The sequence below is a fragment of the Furipterus horrens genome, unplaced genomic scaffold, assembly GCF_987537825.1.
Source record: "Furipterus horrens unplaced genomic scaffold, mFurHor1.1.pri manual_scaffold_3, whole genome shotgun sequence".
Classification (NCBI taxonomy): Eukaryota; Metazoa; Chordata; class Mammalia; order Chiroptera; family Furipteridae; genus Furipterus; species Furipterus horrens.
The window spans coordinates 147,579,599-147,597,378 of NW_028327173.1; the positions used below are offsets into that span (position 1 = coordinate 147,579,599).

Below are 17,780 nucleotides of genomic sequence, written 5' to 3' on the forward strand. Positions count from 1 at the left end.
CTGCCTGTTGCTTTCCTTGTGGCCTCTTCTTGGGTAGTGAAATTAAGTGACATTTGGAATTTTATTTGGGTGGAAGCACTCAGACAGTGTTTCTTTTAGCAATGTACATTGAAATTTCTCCCTTCAGTTTCCAACTTTTCCCTTCCCAGCCCTTGAAGCTAAGTGTGTTGTAAAATATTGCCAAAATGAAAAGTGTTTTGTAATACTGCAATATAGTCTGCTTGTTTTATGGAAAAAAATTTTTTTTATTTGCTCAAGGTCACAAACTAGGTAAGTCTTGGGACCAATATCCAGGCACTCTTACTCCAAAGTTCACTTTCTTAACTACTACTGGTAGTTAAGAACAGTGGTTATTATAAAGGTACATTTACAATTCCTGGCATTGCTTAGTGCTCTGTATTATGATCTCCATCCATTCTCAACACACAGTTGATATAACAAGCAACAATCCTCAGCCTTACTTGTTAAGACTAGTTATAAACACTGTTATTTTCTACACCAGTGACCTTCTGTAGGAAATCATCATCTTATTAGAAAACATCAGCTTCTAGAATTATCAACTTCAACTTCTGCATTTCAAAATGATGGGCCACAGGAGCAAGAGACAGGGACGGTGGAAACAGGCCAGCTGGGGTGACCATACAGGGACTGCTCTCTCTTCACATTTGTATCCCTAGCACCAGGCTCTGGGATGGGCACACGGCAGGCACTTAAAAGTTTGTGGAATCAAATGGTGTTTGTGGGAAATGTTTCTCCTCCTCTAAAACACTCATGGAGAAAGAAAAAGGAAACCAAAAGGTATCAGGGGGAACACTGTAAAGTGTGATTTAATAAAGTGTGTGTGTTCCTGCTCTGGGCAAGGCACCGGGCACAAAGCACACTGATTTCAAGAGTCAGGGTGGGGGCTGCCAGCAGAGATGGGCGATCACCTACCTACTTGGTAGAAGTGTACCACCTTTCTGAAAGACAATTTTGAAAAAGCTTTTAGAGGAGGCTGCTATCAAAGAGAAGGAGGATGGTAACAGCAATTGCAGGAAAGCTGGGGTGGTTAGTAATGAGCATTTTAATTATTTGATTTAAAAGAAAATCTAACTACAAAATTCTTGATTATATTTACAAAACAAGGGACCAAGATTCATTATACCCAAAATCTTATACTGACTGCCTAGCAACATAGCCTTCAAAATAGCCTCCTCTTGTAACCTTCTCTGTAAAGACATTAAAATCATATTCACCTCCTCCATGGCTGTTCCTTGTCAAAAATACCTGCCTAGAGTTCCTCCCAAGAGGGCTCAGAACCAAAACACCCAGAGGCCAGCTTCAGACATCAGAGCAGGATCCAATTAGCTTCACAGGTGGCATATATTACAAAGAGAGATCTTGGCAGGCACCAGACCCTGATAACGTGGATTTCACTTGGTGTAGTCAGCACCTGCACAGCAACTCGTACACTGTGGTTGGGGCTGATCCTCCCAGTCAGCCAGCCTGAGGGCTGACCCCATGCACAAATGGGCCAACAGCAATCAAGACTCATTTACAACAGGAAGGCCCACATAACCCACACAAGGGACATTCATAGAGCATCCAGCACAGGTGATCAAGAAAACAGTGCCACTGGGTCCCACAGGACACCTACTACATAAGGCCGCAACCCTACCAAGACAGGGAGTCATAGCAGATCTACCTAATACATAGAAACAAACACAAACAGGCAGCCAAACTGGGGAGACAAGCATATCCCAAATGAAAGAACAGGAGAAATCTCCAGAAAAAGCTCTAAATGAAATGGAGACAAGCAATTTGTCAGCTATACGAGGTCTGTCCAGAAAGTATCCAGCCACGTACTATGAAAAATATACATTTATTGAAGAAAATACAAGATACAAGAAACACCGTACATAGGATAAGGACACCTCAGTCCCCTTCAAAGTAGGCACCTTGGGACCTCACATAGTTCTCCAAGTCGCCATCAGCTGCCCCATCGTAATTTTCTGAATCTCATCAAGAGTCTGAAATCTCTTCCCTTTCAAAGGTGATTTTAGTTTTGGGAAAAGTCAGAAGTCACAGGACAGTAAATCTGGGCTGTAGAGGGGCTGAGTCACCTGGGTTATTTGATGGTTCACCAAAACAACAACAACAACAACAAAACCCTGCACGAGATGTGATGCATGAGCGGGCACATTGTCGTGATGAAGCTGCCAGTCAGCAGTTGCCCATAGCTGCAGCCTCCTGAGTCATCTGAATAGTTTCTGCAGAGAAATGTTCAAGTTTAATGCAAAATCTGATGCAGATTCGTTGCTCTACTTGCTCAATCATTTTGAATGCAATGGCCACACACTGCACATGGTCACTCAATGGGTCTACTGCCCCAAATGACTAGTACAGTGAAATTGTCACTGTTCACACATGAGCATTCCAGCCCACTCTCCTTGGCTGACAAGTTACATGGATGTTGCACAACCTGTTCTAGTTATATTCACGATGGTTGGACTTTTTCCGGACAGATCTCGTATAGTTAAAAAAAAAAAGGTTATACGAATGCTCAAGGAACTTAGAACTACAACAGCATGAAAAAGGACATAAAAAAGAAGCAGTCAGAAATGAAGACTACAATACCTGAAATGAAGAGTACACTGGAAGAAATAAGCAATAGGTTGAAGCAGAGGATTGAATCAGCGATTTGGAAGACAACATAGCAGAAAACACACAACTAGAGCAGCAAAAGGAAAAAAGGATTTAGCCCTGGTTGGTGTGGCTCAGTGATTGAGCACCAGCCTACAAACCAAAGGGTCACTGGTTTAATACTGGTCAGGGCACATGCATGGGTTGTGGGCCAGGTTCCAGGTTGGGGGCATGCGAGAGGCAACTAATCAATGTTTCTCTCATACATCAATGTTTTTCTCGCTCTCCTTCTCCCTCCCTCCCCATCTCTGAAAATAAATAAATAAAATCTTTAAAAAGAGAAAGAAAAAAGAATTTAAAAAATGAGGATAAGGAACATATGTTACAACATGAATTGTAACAACAACTGCATCATAGGGATAAGAGGAGGAGGAGAGAGAGCAAGGGATCGAGAACCTATTTGAAGAAAAAATGACCAAAAACTTCCCTAGCCTGGTGAAGGAAACAGACACACAAGTCTAGGAAGCACAAAGTCCCAAACAAGATGAACCCAATGAGGCCCACACCAAGACACATCATAATTAAAATGGCAAAGGTTAAAGACAAAGAGAAAATCTTAAAAGCAGCAAAAGGAAGATAGTTACCTACAAGGGAGTTCCCATTAAGACTGACAGCTGATTTCTCAATGGAAACATTTCAGGCCAGAAGGGATTCGCATGGAATATTCAAAGTGATGAAAAGTAAAGCCCTACAACCAAGACTACAGCAAGGCTATTGCTTACAACTGAAAGAGAAATAATGAGCTTCCAAGACAAGAACAAGCTAGAGGAGTTCGCTACCACCAAACCAATATTACAAGAAATGTTACAGGGCCATCTTTAAGAAGAAAAGAAAAACAAACAAAAAACAGAGGAACATAGTTAAAAGATTTAAAATGGCAATAAGCATGTATGTACTTATCAATAATCACTTTAAATGTAAATGTCTTAAGTCCTCCAATCAAAAGACATAACATTGCTGAATGGATAAGAAAAGAAGACCCACACATATGCTGTCTACAAGAGACCTCCCCCCTTAAAACAAAGGATACACACAGACTAAAGTAAAGTGATGGAAAAATATATTTCATGCAAATAGAAAGGAAAAAGAAGCTGGGTAGCAATACTTTATCTTACAAAACAAGACTTTAAAACCAAGGCTATAGTAAAAGACAAAGGAGGGAACAACCCAACAAGAGGAGGGAAAGACCCAACAAGAGGATATAACTCTCATAAACGTTTATGTACCCAACACAGGAGCACCTAACTATGTAAAGCCAACCTTGATGGACATAAAGGGAGAAACTGACAGTAATACAGTCATAGTAGGTGATTTTAACACCCATTGACATCAATGGAAAAATCTTCCAGACAAAAAGAATCAATAAAAATACAGCAGCCTTAAATGACATACTAGGTCAAATGGATTTAATTGATACTTTCAGAGCATATCACCCCAGAGTAGGGGAATATATGTTCTTTTCAAGTGCACAGAGAAATTTTCTAGGATAGATGACGTTAAGGCACAAAAAAAGTCTCGGTAAATTTAAGAAGATTGAAATCATATCAAGCATCTTCTCTGACCATAATGGTATGAAACTAGAAATCAGTCACAAGAAAAAAACCTGAAAAACACACAAAGACATAAAGGCTAAATAACATGTTACTAAACAATGACTGGTTTAATGATGAGATCAAGGAAAAAAATCAAAAGTATCTTGAAACAAATGAAAACGAGAACACAACAACCCAAAATCTATGGGACACAGCAAAAGCAGTCCTAAGAGGGAAATTCATAGCATTACAGGCCTATCTCAATAAACAAAAAAGTCCTGACTGATGTGGCTCAGTGGGTTGGGCGTCATCTTGCAGGCCAAAAGGTTACTGGTTCGATTCCTGATCATGACACATGCCTTGATTGTGGACCAGGCAAGAAGCAACTGATGGATGTTTCTCTTACACATTGATGTTTCTCTCCCTCTCTTTCTCCCTCTCTTCCTTTATCTCTAACAGTAAATAAAATCTCAAAGAACAACAAACAAAGCCCAAAGTGAGTAGAGGGAAGAAAATAATAAAGATCAGAGCAGCCCCAGCAAGCCTGGGAGCATCTTCTCATACACTAAAAGGTTGGGAGTTCAAGTTCCGGTCAGGGCACATACCTAGGTTAGGGTTCCATACTTAAATCAATTGATGTTTCTCTCTCACATCACTGTTTCTCTCTTACTCTTTCTCTCTCTCCCCTCCCCACTTCCTTTCTTTCTAAAATCAATGAACATATCTTTGGGTAAGGATTTAAAAAAAAATCAGAGCACAAATAAAATACAGTCTAAAAAATACTAAAGATCAATAAAACCAAGAGCTGCTTCTTTGAAAAGCTAAACAAGATTGACAAACCTTTAACCAGGCTCATCAAGAAAAAAACGAGGACCCAACTTCTGACCAAGATGGAGGCCTGGACTGACAGGCTCCGTCTCCCTCCACAACTAAGGACTACAACTACTGCAAAACCAGAAATAACCAGAAGTTCCAGAAAATAAAGCTACATGAAGTTCAATATATGAAGTTATAACAACTGGTGCTCGTCCGGACGGGTAGAAGGGGCGAAGCCGGTGCAGAGAGATCAAGCTGTGCTGGAGGCGGCAGCTGCAGTGATGAGTGGTGGGACCTGGTAAGCACAGACACCTGTATTTAAGGGGAGGCGAGAAGCGCCCAGGGACCACCCCTGGGTGCAGACTAAACCCATCAGCTCATGATTCCAACACTGGGGAAGGCAGACCCCCATTGCCTCGGACTATGAGGCCCACAGGGCGTGAGGACGGAGAAGGAGGCTCTCAGTCTCTCAGCGGAGAGTGAACGGCAGGAATCCATCTTGGACCCCCACCCCTACACAAAGTGCCACAGTGTGGTGAGAAGGGTTGCCTGGTAGTGATGAGTACACAGGGCTCCACCAACCTATAGCGTAGGAGGTATGACGGCCCCACACAAGAAGGAAAAATAAACAAAAAAGGTCAGGATGGCAGGAGGCATGATTGAGATTCGAATCACACAGCTGACCAGAAAGCAAATATGTGAATTAACCGACAAACAAATAGATAATCTTTCTGAGTCTCAGTTCAGAGTTATAGTCATGAGGCAGCTTACAGAACTAACAATCTTGAACAAGACGGGGAAGGAATGAAGGCTAGTCCTGCTGAAATGAACAAAAACACATACAAGACAAGTGGTGAGGAAAGGAAACCCAGGGATCAAATCAACAAACTGGAACACAGGGAAGGAACAAACAGTCAACCAGTGCAGAAAGAGGAAACAAAAAGTGAGGAATATGAAGAGAGGATCAGAAACCTTTGGGACAGCTATAAGTGAATGAACATACGAATTACAGGGTTGCCAGAGGTGAAGAAGAAGAACTAGAAATTGAAAAATTATGTGAAAAAACAATGAAGCAGCACTTCCCTAACTTGGGAAAGGAAATAGACTTACAGGTCCAGGAAGCACAGAGAGTTCCAGATAAACAACCCAGGGAGAACCACACCAAGACACAATATAATCAAAATGTAAAAAATTAAAGATAAAGAGAGAATCTTAAAAGCAGCAAGAGAGAAGAAAAGAATTAGGTACAAAGGGGTCCCAATTAAGACTATCAGCTGATTTCTCAAAGGAGACTTTGCAGGCAAGAAGGGACTGGCAAGAAATATTCAAAGTAATAAAAATAAAAAACCTACATCCACTATTACTCTATCCAGTGAAGCTGTCATTCAAAGTAGAAGGCCAGAGAAAGTGCTTTCAGGACAAAGTAAAACTGAAGGAGTTCATTAGATCCAAATCACTGTTATATGAGATGTTAAAGGGACTTGTTTAGAAGGACGAGGATCAAAACTATGAATATTAAAATGAAAACTGTATCACAACAACCAACAACAGAAGCTAGGGAATCAAAACAAAGGCAAACTAAGTAGGCAACGAGAGTAGAAGAAGAATTATAGGTATGGGGAACATTATGGGGGGAGGTCAGCAGGGAGGGGGAGGGGGAAAAAGGGAGGGAGATGGTGCAGGAATTAAGAACCATAGTAGGAGGGAATAAAATAGGAAGAGGTTGGGAAGAACTATATGCACAACCAATGGGCATGGACTGGGGGTGGGGGGACAACTGGAGGAAGGGGGTGGTCACTGGGTGGAGGGGAACAAAGGGAAAAGAAATTGGGACAACTATAACAACATAAACAATAAAACATATTAAAAAAAAAGAGGACCCAAATAAATAAATAAAAACAGAAATGAAAGATAAGTAACAACTGACACCTAAGAAACAAAGGATTGTAAGAAAATATTACAAAACAACTATATGCCAACAAATTGGACAATCTGGATGAAATGAATAAATTCCTTAGAAGCATACAATCTTCCAAAACTGAATCAGAGAATCTGAATAGACAGATAACAACCAGTGAAATTAAAGTAGTAATAAAAAAACTCCCAACAAACAAAAGGCCTGGCCCGGATGACTTCACAGGTGAATTTCACCAAACACTCAAAGAAGAATATCTATCCTTCTCAAACTATTCCAAAACAAAAACAAAAAAACAAGAGGAGGAAAAACTCCAAAGCTCATTTTAAAAGGTCAGCATTCTCCTAACTCTAAAACTAGATAAAGACACTGAAAAGAAAGAAAATCATAGGCCAATATTCCTGATGAGTATAGATGCTAAAACCCTCAACAAAATGTTAGCAAACCAGATCCAGCAATATATTTAAAAGATCATACACCAGATCAAGTGGGATTCATCCCAGGGATGCAAGGTTAGAACAGTATCTGCCAACCAGTAATTATGATACACCACATAAACAAAATGAAGGATAAAAACCACATAATCATATCAATAGATGCAGAAAAAGCATTTTATAAAATCCACCACCTATTTATGGCAAAAACTCTCAGCAAAGTGGGAATATCGGAAACATACTTCAATGCAATAAAGGCCAAATATGACAAACCCACAGCCAACATCATACTCAATGGGCAAAAACTACAAGCGTTTCCCTTAAGGTTGGGACCAAGACATGAATGTCCGTTTTCACCACTCGTATTCAAAATAGTATAAGAAGTCCCAGCTAGAGTAGTCCAATAGGAAGAAATAAAAGGCATCTGAATTGGAAAAGAAGAAAAACTGTCATTTTTTGCAATGACATGTTACTGCATATAAAGAACCCTAAAGATTCCACCAAAAAACTACTAGACTTGATAAATGAATTCAATAAAGTAGCAAGATATAAAATAAATATCCAGAAATCAATTGCATTTTTATATACCAATAATGAACTATCAGAAAGGGAAATTAAGAAAACAATCCTATGTACAATTGCATCAGAAAAATAAACAAAATACCTAGGAATAAATTTAGCCAAGGATGTAAAAGACCTGTACTTGGAACATTATAAGATGCTGAAGAAATAAACTGAAGAACATAAAAATAAGTGGAAGCATATACCATGTTCATGCATAGGAAGAATTAACAACATTAAAATGTCCAACTAACCAAAGCAATCTATAGTCAATGCAAATCCTATCAAGATACCAGTGGTGTATTTCACAGAATGATAATCCAAAAATTTATATGGAACCACCAAAGACCCAGAATAAGCACAACAATCTTGAGAAAGAACAAAGTTGAAGGAATCACACTACCTGACATCAAACTATACTACAAGGCCATAGTAATAAAAAAAAAACATGGTACAGGCATAAAAACAGACATATAGATAAATGGAACAGAATAGAGAGTGCAGAAATAAACCCATGCCTTTATGGTCAAATAATACAGCATTTGACAAAGGAGGCAAGAACAAAGAACGAAGTTAAAACAGTCTATTCAATAAGTGGTGTTGGGAAAATTGGACAGATATGCACAAAAAAATAAAGCTACACCACATTCTTACAACATACAGAAGAATAAACTCAAAATAGATAAAAGACTTAAATGTTAGACTGAAAATTATAAAAATGCTAGAAAAAAACATAGGCAGTAAAATCTTGGACATTTGTCATAGCAATTTTTTTTCTGAGGTATCTCTTACGGCAAGGGAAATAAAATAAAAAATAAACAAATGGTACTATATTAAACTAAAAAGTTTTTGCACAGCAAAGGAAACCATCAACAAAATGAAAAAAAGAACATTGAATGGGAGCACATATTCACCAATGATACATCTGATAAGGAGTTAGTGTCCAAAAATATAAAGAACTCATACAACTCAACACCAAAATATAATCCAATTAGCCCTGGCTGCTGTGGCTCAGTGGATTGTGCGTCGGCCAGCGAGCCAAGTGTTGCTGGTTTGATTCCCAGTCAAGGCACATAACTAGGTTGCATGTCAGGTCCCCAGTTGGGGGCTTGAGTGAGAGGCAACCACACAGTGATGCTTCTCTCCCTCTCCTTTCCCCTCTCTCTAAAAATAAAATAAATAAATAAATTAGTTTTTTAAAAAAACAAAAACTGGTTTTTCTTTAAAAAAAAAAAAAAGTCAGCAGAGGACCTGAATAGACCCTTCTCTAGAGAGGACATACAAATGGCCAATAGACATATGAATAGATGCTCAATGTCAATAATCATCAAGAAATACAATTAAACCACAATGACAGCCTGGTCAGTGTGGCTCAGTTGGATAGAGCCTGGTCCTGTGACCAAAAGGTTTTGGTTAGATTGCCAGTCAGGACAATGTGCCTAGGTTGCAGTTGGATCCCCAGTCCTGGTTGGGGCAGGCGCCTACAATCTCTGCTCCGGAGAATGGGCTGCAACCAAATTGATGTTTCTCTCTCTCCTCTCCTCTCTCTCTAAAAGCAATGAAAAAATGTCCTCAGGTGAAGATAAAATAAAATAAAATAAAATAAAACCATAATGACATAGTATTTCACACCTGTCAGAATGGCCATCATCAATAAATCAATAAACAACAAGTGATGGCGAAGATGTGGAGAAAGGAGAACTCTCATGCACCGTTGGTGGGCATGCAGACTGGTGCAGCCACTGCGGAAAGCAATATGGGGTTACCTCCCCTTCCTACGTTGCTACACCTACCTACCATGATCCAGGGTTAGAAAACAGAAATCTTATTTACACTTGATCAGTGTCCACTCCCTGGCACCTTTAGCAACACCTGCCTTACCTTACCCTTCTGATTCTCCTGCTTTTGGCCCACTCACTAGCAAATGTTGAGAGGACAGTACCTGAGCATCTGCTGCTTGAAAGGAGTCAGTGGGCTGGGGTGGAAAAGAAAACAGAGACGGAGCGTCATAGGTGTCACTATCAAGGAGAGGGTGCAAAAGGAGTGGAGGAGCCTTGAGACCTAGGCTCCAAGTGGAGTTAAATCAGCTTTCAGAAGAGACTTAAGTATCTCCAGCCACAGTCAAGACAAACGGCTAACCGCGCAGGCCCAGAGGAGGCTAGGGTGCCCTCTCAGGCTCACCCTGCTGCCTCTCCTAGACAAGGGCCAGAGGGACAGCAAAGTACTCCGCACGATGAGCCCGCTTTCTGTGGTCCCTTCTTCCTCTTAAGGCTCTTAGACCACCCTGGAACGGTCCAGGGGCCCGCCTTCCGAGGCTGTCAGGCCGCCACTCGCTACTGACCCAGGACCCGGTCGAACCTGGAAAGCGGGTGCCAGCTACAGGTTAGGCGCTAAGACAGGAAGGGCTGCCACACCTCTCAAGACTGGTCCTCCCCGCCACCGTTCTCACCTCCTTGTCCGCCGCCTTCTCCTCAATACCTAGCAGTGCGTACAAGTCCATCTGTAAGAGCTCCTTGGTCACCGCCATGGTTCCAACCCTGACTGGATTCGTACTACAACTCCCAAGAGTCTAAGCGTGCGCGGAGATTTCCGGGGACTGTAGGTCCGGAGCCGGCTGAGTGGCGCTTAGCCCCCTGGGAATTGTGTTCTGGGAGGACCTTGACTGCCTCTGAGGGAAGCGGGACACCGTGAATGAACTACGACTCCCAGCAGCCCTCGCTCCCGCCGTTATGGCTCTTCGACTAGGGTGGCGGGTCAAGATTTCTCTGCGGGAGACCGTAGCTGAACCGCGCGAGTGGGCGTGGGGGAAAGGGGCGGAGCTGGGTGAAGGTCCTAGGGGCCTGGCGTGATCTCAACTCTGCCGATTGTGCCGCGCCACCTCGGGAGACAGGATGGAGAGTAGGTGCTACGGGTGCGCTGTCAAGTTCACCTTCTTCAAGAAGGAGGCAAGTCATCTCTACCCATGGGCTAGAGGTCCAGGGAGGACGCAGAGTGGAGGGAAAAACAGGGGACTTGAAGCCCGGAGACTGGTTTTACCGCCCCTTTCCAGCAGTATGGTTTTGATTAAGTCACTGAGCCTTTGTTTCCATTTCTGTAAAATGGGACTAGCACTCCCTCGTTTGCGGGGTTGGTGTTGTGGGTGCTAAAGGTAAAACTTCTCTATAAATGGTAAAGCACCCTCCTGTCGTTTTTGGAAAACTAGACTTTTCTGTCTGCCAAGTGTAGGATCCGGCTGTTTCCTCTCCTCAACCTGCTTCTCCACAGCCCTATCACACCATTCCCCGTTACTCTCTCTGCTCTGAAACCTTCACCATCATGCAGCCCGCCCTTCTCAGGCAGGCTTCATGAGTTAGATTACCGCCGCCGTTTCTCCTGCGTGCAGGGCTCCATGGCAAAGTCTCTCCTGTCTTCAGCATAGACCCGCCAAGTTTCCCCGGTAAACTGCCACAGCGGTGACCAGGAGATAGGAACCAGACAGGATGAATAGAGTAGGTAGGGAGGCGGATCCGTGTAGCACTTAGAAACCTGGATTTGAGAATCAGGGTGGTCAGGGTTCAAATTTAAGCCCTACTGTATTATTATTATTGTTATTACTACTATTATTGTTATTATTATTATTATTGATTTGAGAACCAGAGAGAGGGAAACATCGATTTGTTGTTACTTATTTATGCACTCATTGGTTGATTCTTGTATGTGCCCTGCCTGGGGATTGAACCCACAACTTTGGAGTATCGGGAGGATGCTCTAATGAGCTATCTGTCTTATTCACAGGATGACCTTTGTTTGAGCAACTCACGTAACCTCTCTGACTCCACCTAAAATAGGGTATCAGGATTAAGTAAAAGTGTATGGAAATTGTGAAAATTAAATCAGTTGTGCATGTTAAATACCAAAATTAGTGCCTAACACACAGTAAGTGCTTAATAAATAGAGTATTGTTATCATCCCATCCTGAGCCAAGCTTCCCTCCAGGTCTGCTAGATCACAGAAGGCATGAGCTCTGCACTCTCTCTGATTTTCCTTTGTTGAAGAGTCAGTGACTAAGGGGCTTTACCCATTTGTCTTCTACACCCCAGTGTCAGGGAATTGATGACAGGGTAGAAAGAAAGCATGTAAATTTTGCATGAAACATTACTTGGTTTGAATAAAAGACTGGAGACTGAGGAATCACTTTACCCTCCATCCTTGTGTCTTCCCAGGCCTTAGGGGCCCCACTCTTCACCCTCTTCCCAGCAGCTGGTCACAGCTTCAGTGTCTTCTCTGTGTGTGTGCTCAGAGTCCTAGGGAAGAGCTTGCAAAGGCAATTGAGAGGTGGATAACCCTGCTTCACATATCTTGTAGAACGGCTGTAAGAATTGTGGCCGGGCCTACTGTTCCGGCTGCCTTAGCTTCAGTGCAGCAGTGCCCCGGGCTGGGAACAGCCAACAGAAAGTCTGCAAGCAGTGCCATGAGGTCCTGACCAGGTGAGAAGCCAATATGGGTGAGGATTCAACCAAGCATGGCAGCAGCCAGCTGGCCAGCCCTTGCAGCCTGTGCTGGCCAGAGGTCAGCCCATGAAGTGTTTGGGGTGGGGTCAATGACTAGCAGATGGCAGGACTTCTGAAACCAGATTTCTTTTCTATAGAGGATCTTCTCCTGCCAATGCCTCCAAGTGGTCACCACCTCAAAACTATAAAAAGTAAGTGCTGAAGGGACAGAGACAAATGTAGATGGGGAAAAGACAAAGGAGCCCTAGTGTAGGACTCTCTTCCCAGCCTATAGATGAAATGAACATGGGGTTAGGAGACTATCCACCTCTCAGGCTCCTGCCTGCCTTCTTGGGATCAGAAAGCTGCTCATTAGCCCTCTCCCCAGAAAAAGTCCTTGATAGACATTGCCCTTTCAATTGGACCCTCCGCCTGGGCAGCTGGGTTGAGCTGTAAGACAACATGCATGAGGGCAACAGAAGATTATCCACTGGAGGCCTCCCTAGATGCCTAGAAATGATTTGAATGAGAAAAAGTCAGTGGGTGCCTTCACCCCTCCTTTCTGCCTTCTCCAAGAGCCTTTATCCCATGTCCTGCCAGGCGTGTGGCAGCCTTGGAAGCCAAGCAGAAGCCCAGCACTCCCCAGAGTCAGGGACTGACCCAACAAGACCAACTCATCGCTGAGCGTCTGGCACGGCTCCGCCAGGAAAAGAAGCCCAGTGAGTAGGGGCAGGCAGGGTGGCCTGAAGGCTTCTGGGACGGGATTCCTCTGGATCTTACAAGGTTTCTCCATGCCAATTGCAGAGTCAGTGCCCTCACAGGCAGAGATAGAAGCCAGGCTAGCCGCGCTGAGGGATGAACCCCAGCGTTCCATCCCTTCCACCCAGGAGATGGAGGCGCGGCTTGCTGCGCTGCAGGGCAGAGTTCCACCTTCTCAGACCCGCCAGCTGGTGAGTGCTATGGCTTGAGAGGGAAGGGGGTCCTAGTACTTGTATGCTTATGCACTCTGCAGGAGTTGGCAAACCTCTGACCCCCACCTCCTGATCCTCAGGTCTGCTGCCAGACCAAGGAACCAGGGACAAGCAGGATTAGATGGGGCAGGAAAGAGTGGCCCTTTGGCGCTGTCAGGGAATGTCAGACCTGGATTAGTCCCCTTACCTGAGTTTTGGGAACTCTCAGCATACTCCTGACATAGTCTCCTTGGACCTTATAGTGTGGCTTCCCCCCCATCTTGATCCCCAATGAGGTTCCCTCCTTTGAGCAGGTGCATCAGACACCAGACACCAGGACCCAGGCCCAGCAGGCGCAGGATCTGCTGACACAGCTGACAGCAGAGGTGGCTATTGATGAGAGCTGTGAACGAGGAGGCCCAGGTAACTTCTCCACCTGGGCCCCCAGGGACCTGCCCTCTTTCCCCAGGTGGGAGAGGCCCTGCTGCCCACCCTTTGGGAGGTGAATATAAACTAGAGAACATTCAACATTATAAGAGTATTTATTGAGTGTTTAGTTAATTGGGAGCCAATATAGCCTAGGGGATAAACATGTGGGCATAAGACTCAGTCACTGACTCTCTGTCCTACCACCTACTAGCTGTGTGACCCTGGGAAAGTCTTTCTTCATCTGTAAAAATGGACATGTGTGTGGTAAAACCTACCTTGTGGGGAAGTTGTGTGGAGTAAGTAAGATAATCCAGTAAGCTCTTAGGACCCTGCCTGGATCATAGTAAGTGCTCAGTGAATGTTCTTTGCAATGATGATGAGAACGAGGAAAAAGCTATTTAAATTTAATTTAAATTCAGTTCCCTCAGGAGTACTAGCCACATTTCAAGTGCTCAATAGCCACATGTGGCTCATGGCTACCATCTCGGACAGCACAAATGTAATATTTCCATCATCATAAAAAATTCTGTTGGACTGTGCTCTTCAAAGGCTCCAGAGCGGTGGTTTTCAACTAGGGATGAGTTCCCCTTCAGGGCCCATGTGACCTTTTGGTTATCACAACTCAGAAAGTACCACTGAGCAGAAGCTAGGGATGCTGCTAAACATCATACAGTGCACAGGACAGCCCCACAACAAAGAATTATCCTGCCCCAAATGTCAATAGAACCAACATTGAGAAACCCTGCTGTCCAGACCCAATCTCATTAAACATCCTCAGTAATCCTGTGACATACTGTTATTACCCATATTGTATAAATGAGGAAACTGAGGCCTGACGTGCATAAGAACTTGATCAAGGTCACACAGCTATTAAGTAACAAAGCTAGGACTTGAACCCAAAACTGTGCTTTCAAACCTCTTGCTCTGACACTGTGCTGAAGAGACCATGTCAAAGCCACACCTACTCTAGCAAAATTCTTCCAGCCTGGTAACACATAAGACCCCAGATTCTGTCATGTCCTTTCTTGTGCTACTGCTTAGGAATGATAATTCCAGCCTGTAACACAGAGGCACTGGCTAAACCTTGTCCTCCCCATATCCCGATCCTTTTGGACAGCAATTCTCATACCATGAGATGCCAACCCTAAGGAGAGCATGTTAAAATATCAGGTGGGTGGGGATGAATGTGGTTGAAAAAAAGTCTAAAATTACCAGGTTTTTACATTGGGAAAAAATGGAGGAAATACTCATTTGTAACTAAAACCACAGGAGCTATAAAAAAGTTGAGAAATGGGCGCAGTGGTTTCTGATAAAAGATCTTGGAATATCTCTGCCTCCCTGACTGCATCGCTCCTTCCAGCTACCTCTGTGCAGAATGACCTCAACCAGGGTGGCCCCAGGGGCCACAGCACTGATTCCAAGGGACAGGCCACCTGGTCCCTGGATGGGGAGAAGAGCAGGCTACTGGCTGAAGCAGCGGTCAAGCTGCAGGAGGAGAACACGAGGCAGGAGCGGCTCCTGGCCCTTGCCAAGCGCCTGGCTGCACTTCGGGGACAGAACCCTGACAGAGGTAGAGACTGGGGAACAGCCACTCACTCAAGTCCATTGGGCAGTCCCCTACCCCCACCCCCAAGCCAAGCTCTGCAAAATGGCTGCCAGGCTTAGTTGGGTGCTGGGGGTCCCTGTGCCCAAGGGTCTGTTGAGGTCTTCTCAGGACCATGAGGACAACTGGAACAAAGCAGTGGATGAGGACTAAGTGGCTGCCATCAGGAGGGAGGGGACCCTCAGTCCTTTCAGGTGCAGAGTCTTTTGTTCCTGCCCCGAGCCCTGCAGGGTGGAGCAGGGATGGGCAGAGTCTGATCGGTATGGCTGGAGAGACTGCTCAGCTCTGGAACAAGTGCCCCTGGAAACCAAACCAGCTCCTGGTGGCAAGAGTTCACTCAGGTGAACTCTCAACCTTACTCATTCTCCCCTGCTCTTATCTCTGTCCCTCTTCAAGTGACCCTCCAAGACTGTCATCTCCCAGACAGTGATGACAGCGAGGATGAGGAGGTAGCCATCCAGAGAGTCCTGCAACAGGTGGGCCTGCCTTACCCACCTGACCACCCCTTGTCCTGTCCCAACCTCACTGCCCTACCACCCACCTGGCTCTGTTCAACCTGTGTCCGCTCTGGGACTGGATGGCCAGTCACTCTGCAGCTGCTGTTCTGGCTGGGGCCACAGTGTCCCTATGACCCAGACTTGCACCTTGGCCCCTTGAGTTGGGGTGTCAGCAGCCACAAGCAACAGGCAGAAGAAAAGGGGATGAGAAGCTAAGGCCACAGAACCTTTGGGGGTGTTGGGGAGGACCTGGGCCACGAGCAGGGAGCCACACCTCTCTGCCCTGCCCACAGCTCACTGAAGAAGCTGCTCTGGATGAGGCAAGTGGCTTTAACATCCCTGCAGAGTCAGCTCTGCAGCCCTGGGCCAAGGCCTGCAGGGCAGAGCCTGAGGTGAGAAAGCCCCAGACAGACCCCTGCGCGGCCTCCACAGCCTCCTGCTTGACTGGCCGAGTGCTCCGGCAGCAGCCCTCCCACCCACACTCCATCAGGTACCTTCCCCTATTCCCCTCTGCCCCCTGAAGGCGCAGGCTGTGGCCCCCAGGCCTGAGGCTGCGGAAGAGGAGCTCCCCTGGTGCTGCATCTGCAATGAGGATGCCACCCTGCGCTGCACTGGCTGCGATGGAGACCTCTACTGTGTCCGCTGCTTCCGGTGGGTGCAGTAGTGTTCTGTGGGGCTGACAGTGTCCGAGGCCTGCCTGTGATCCCTGACCCGTATCTCTTTGTTCCACAGGGAAGGCCATGATGCCTTTGAACTGAAAGAGCACCAGACATCTGCTTACCGCCCCCCACATGCAGGCCAAGAGCACTGAGGAAACCTTGAGCCTCCGGGGAAGGCGGACCAACAGGCAGTCACTCAGGCTGTGACACCCATCTCTGGGCCCAGCCTCAGGGCGTCTGATGGGAGAGCATGTCAGGCTAGACTGCTCATGGGTGCACCCTTTCCTGAGCCCTGGTGTCCCTGGAAGGAGGCAAGATTCCCCACTGGAGACGATAAATGGAGGAGCCAGAGGGAAGGCAGAAGTCGGGAGCCCTCCACCAGCAAAGCCTGGACTGGAAAGACCAAACTGAATCCAAGGATGAGCCTTGAAACCAGCTCAAGGGCCTTGGCACTTGGTGTATCAAATAAAGTGTTGTTTCCTTGGGCTAATCATCTTTTTATCTCTAGAACCTGTGGGCCCCGAGCCTGGGCCCTTAGAGTGGCAGCAAAAGCAGAGCAGGCTCTAAGTCCAGTCCTGTGGGGTGACGGAAAGGACTGAGCCTTCCGTCTAAGACTCTCCAGTCGGGAACAGCACCACCCACCTTGGAGGCTTCTAGGCAGTAAGCATGAATATTCGTTCAACTGAACTGAACTGTGCGTCCTGCTCTGGGCAGCCCACCTTAGCCCTCAGGTCCCACCACCTTGGGTGGTCAGCCTCTAGTGCTCAAACACTGCATGCACAAACAATGGATGCTCCCCCTGCTTCCTGCCCCGCTCCCAAAGGACACCACCTCCCAGGGTTTCTGTCCCACCCAGTCTGCCTCTGCCAGTCTGATTCAGTGTCTATTTCCAGCAACTCCCTCCTGACCTGACCCCCTGGCCTCTTAGCCTGTACACCTTTACATCCCTCTGCTTAGCCTCTGCTCTTTCTCCTCCTCTGGCTGGAGCGAGGTCAAGAAAGAGTCCTCACCTGAGGCCTCTGGCATCATTTAGGGGGTGGGAGGGTTTAGCCTTCCCTGATGCCCCAGACCCCAATTTTTTTCTGTTACCTCTGGGATTGAAAACTAGTCTTTGCCACTTGGGCTCCTGTTGTTGATGCCAGGATGCTTTGTGTCTTAGCCTCTGGGCCCCCCTCGATTGTGATCTCTCTGAAGTAGAACTCTGACCTTCATCTTTAAATTCTCAAGGACTGT

The 17,780-nt window shown here is 45.6% G+C and overlaps 2 protein-coding genes across 4 annotated transcripts in view; one reads left to right on the forward strand and one right to left on the reverse strand.

The window, feature by feature from the left end:
* DNAJC17 (DnaJ heat shock protein family (Hsp40) member C17) overlaps positions 1-10,512 on the reverse strand; it is a 30,562-nt gene extending 20,050 nt beyond the window's left edge. The window contains exon 1 of the mRNA XM_090270424.1: positions 10,390-10,512. Within this exon, the coding sequence (XP_090126550.1) occupies positions 10,390-10,467 (78 nt within the window). The 5' untranslated portion in view covers positions 10,468-10,512. The remainder of the gene's footprint in view (positions 1-10,389) is intronic.
* A 169-nt stretch (positions 10,513-10,681) lies between these two features.
* Positions 10,682-17,031, forward strand: ZFYVE19 (zinc finger FYVE-type containing 19). Of its 3 annotated transcripts, none has more exons than XM_090270420.1 (11): positions 10,682-10,885; positions 12,285-12,406; positions 12,568-12,621; positions 12,986-13,128; positions 13,214-13,359; positions 13,674-13,782; positions 15,149-15,358; positions 15,788-15,867; positions 16,182-16,280; positions 16,412-16,539; positions 16,621-17,031. In XM_090270420.1, exons 1-11 carry the CDS (start codon positions 10,832-10,834, stop codon positions 16,697-16,699), a joined length of 1,224 nt encoding a protein of 407 aa, XP_090126546.1. In that variant the 5' UTR covers positions 10,682-10,831; the 3' UTR covers positions 16,700-17,031. The 3 variants fall into 3 exon arrangements, with proteins under 3 accessions (XP_090126546.1, XP_090126547.1, XP_090126548.1); XM_090270421.1 differs by having other exon boundaries at positions 13,010-13,128; XM_090270422.1 differs by lacking the exon at positions 16,182-16,280.
* Positions 17,032-17,780: the final 749 nt, after the last annotated feature.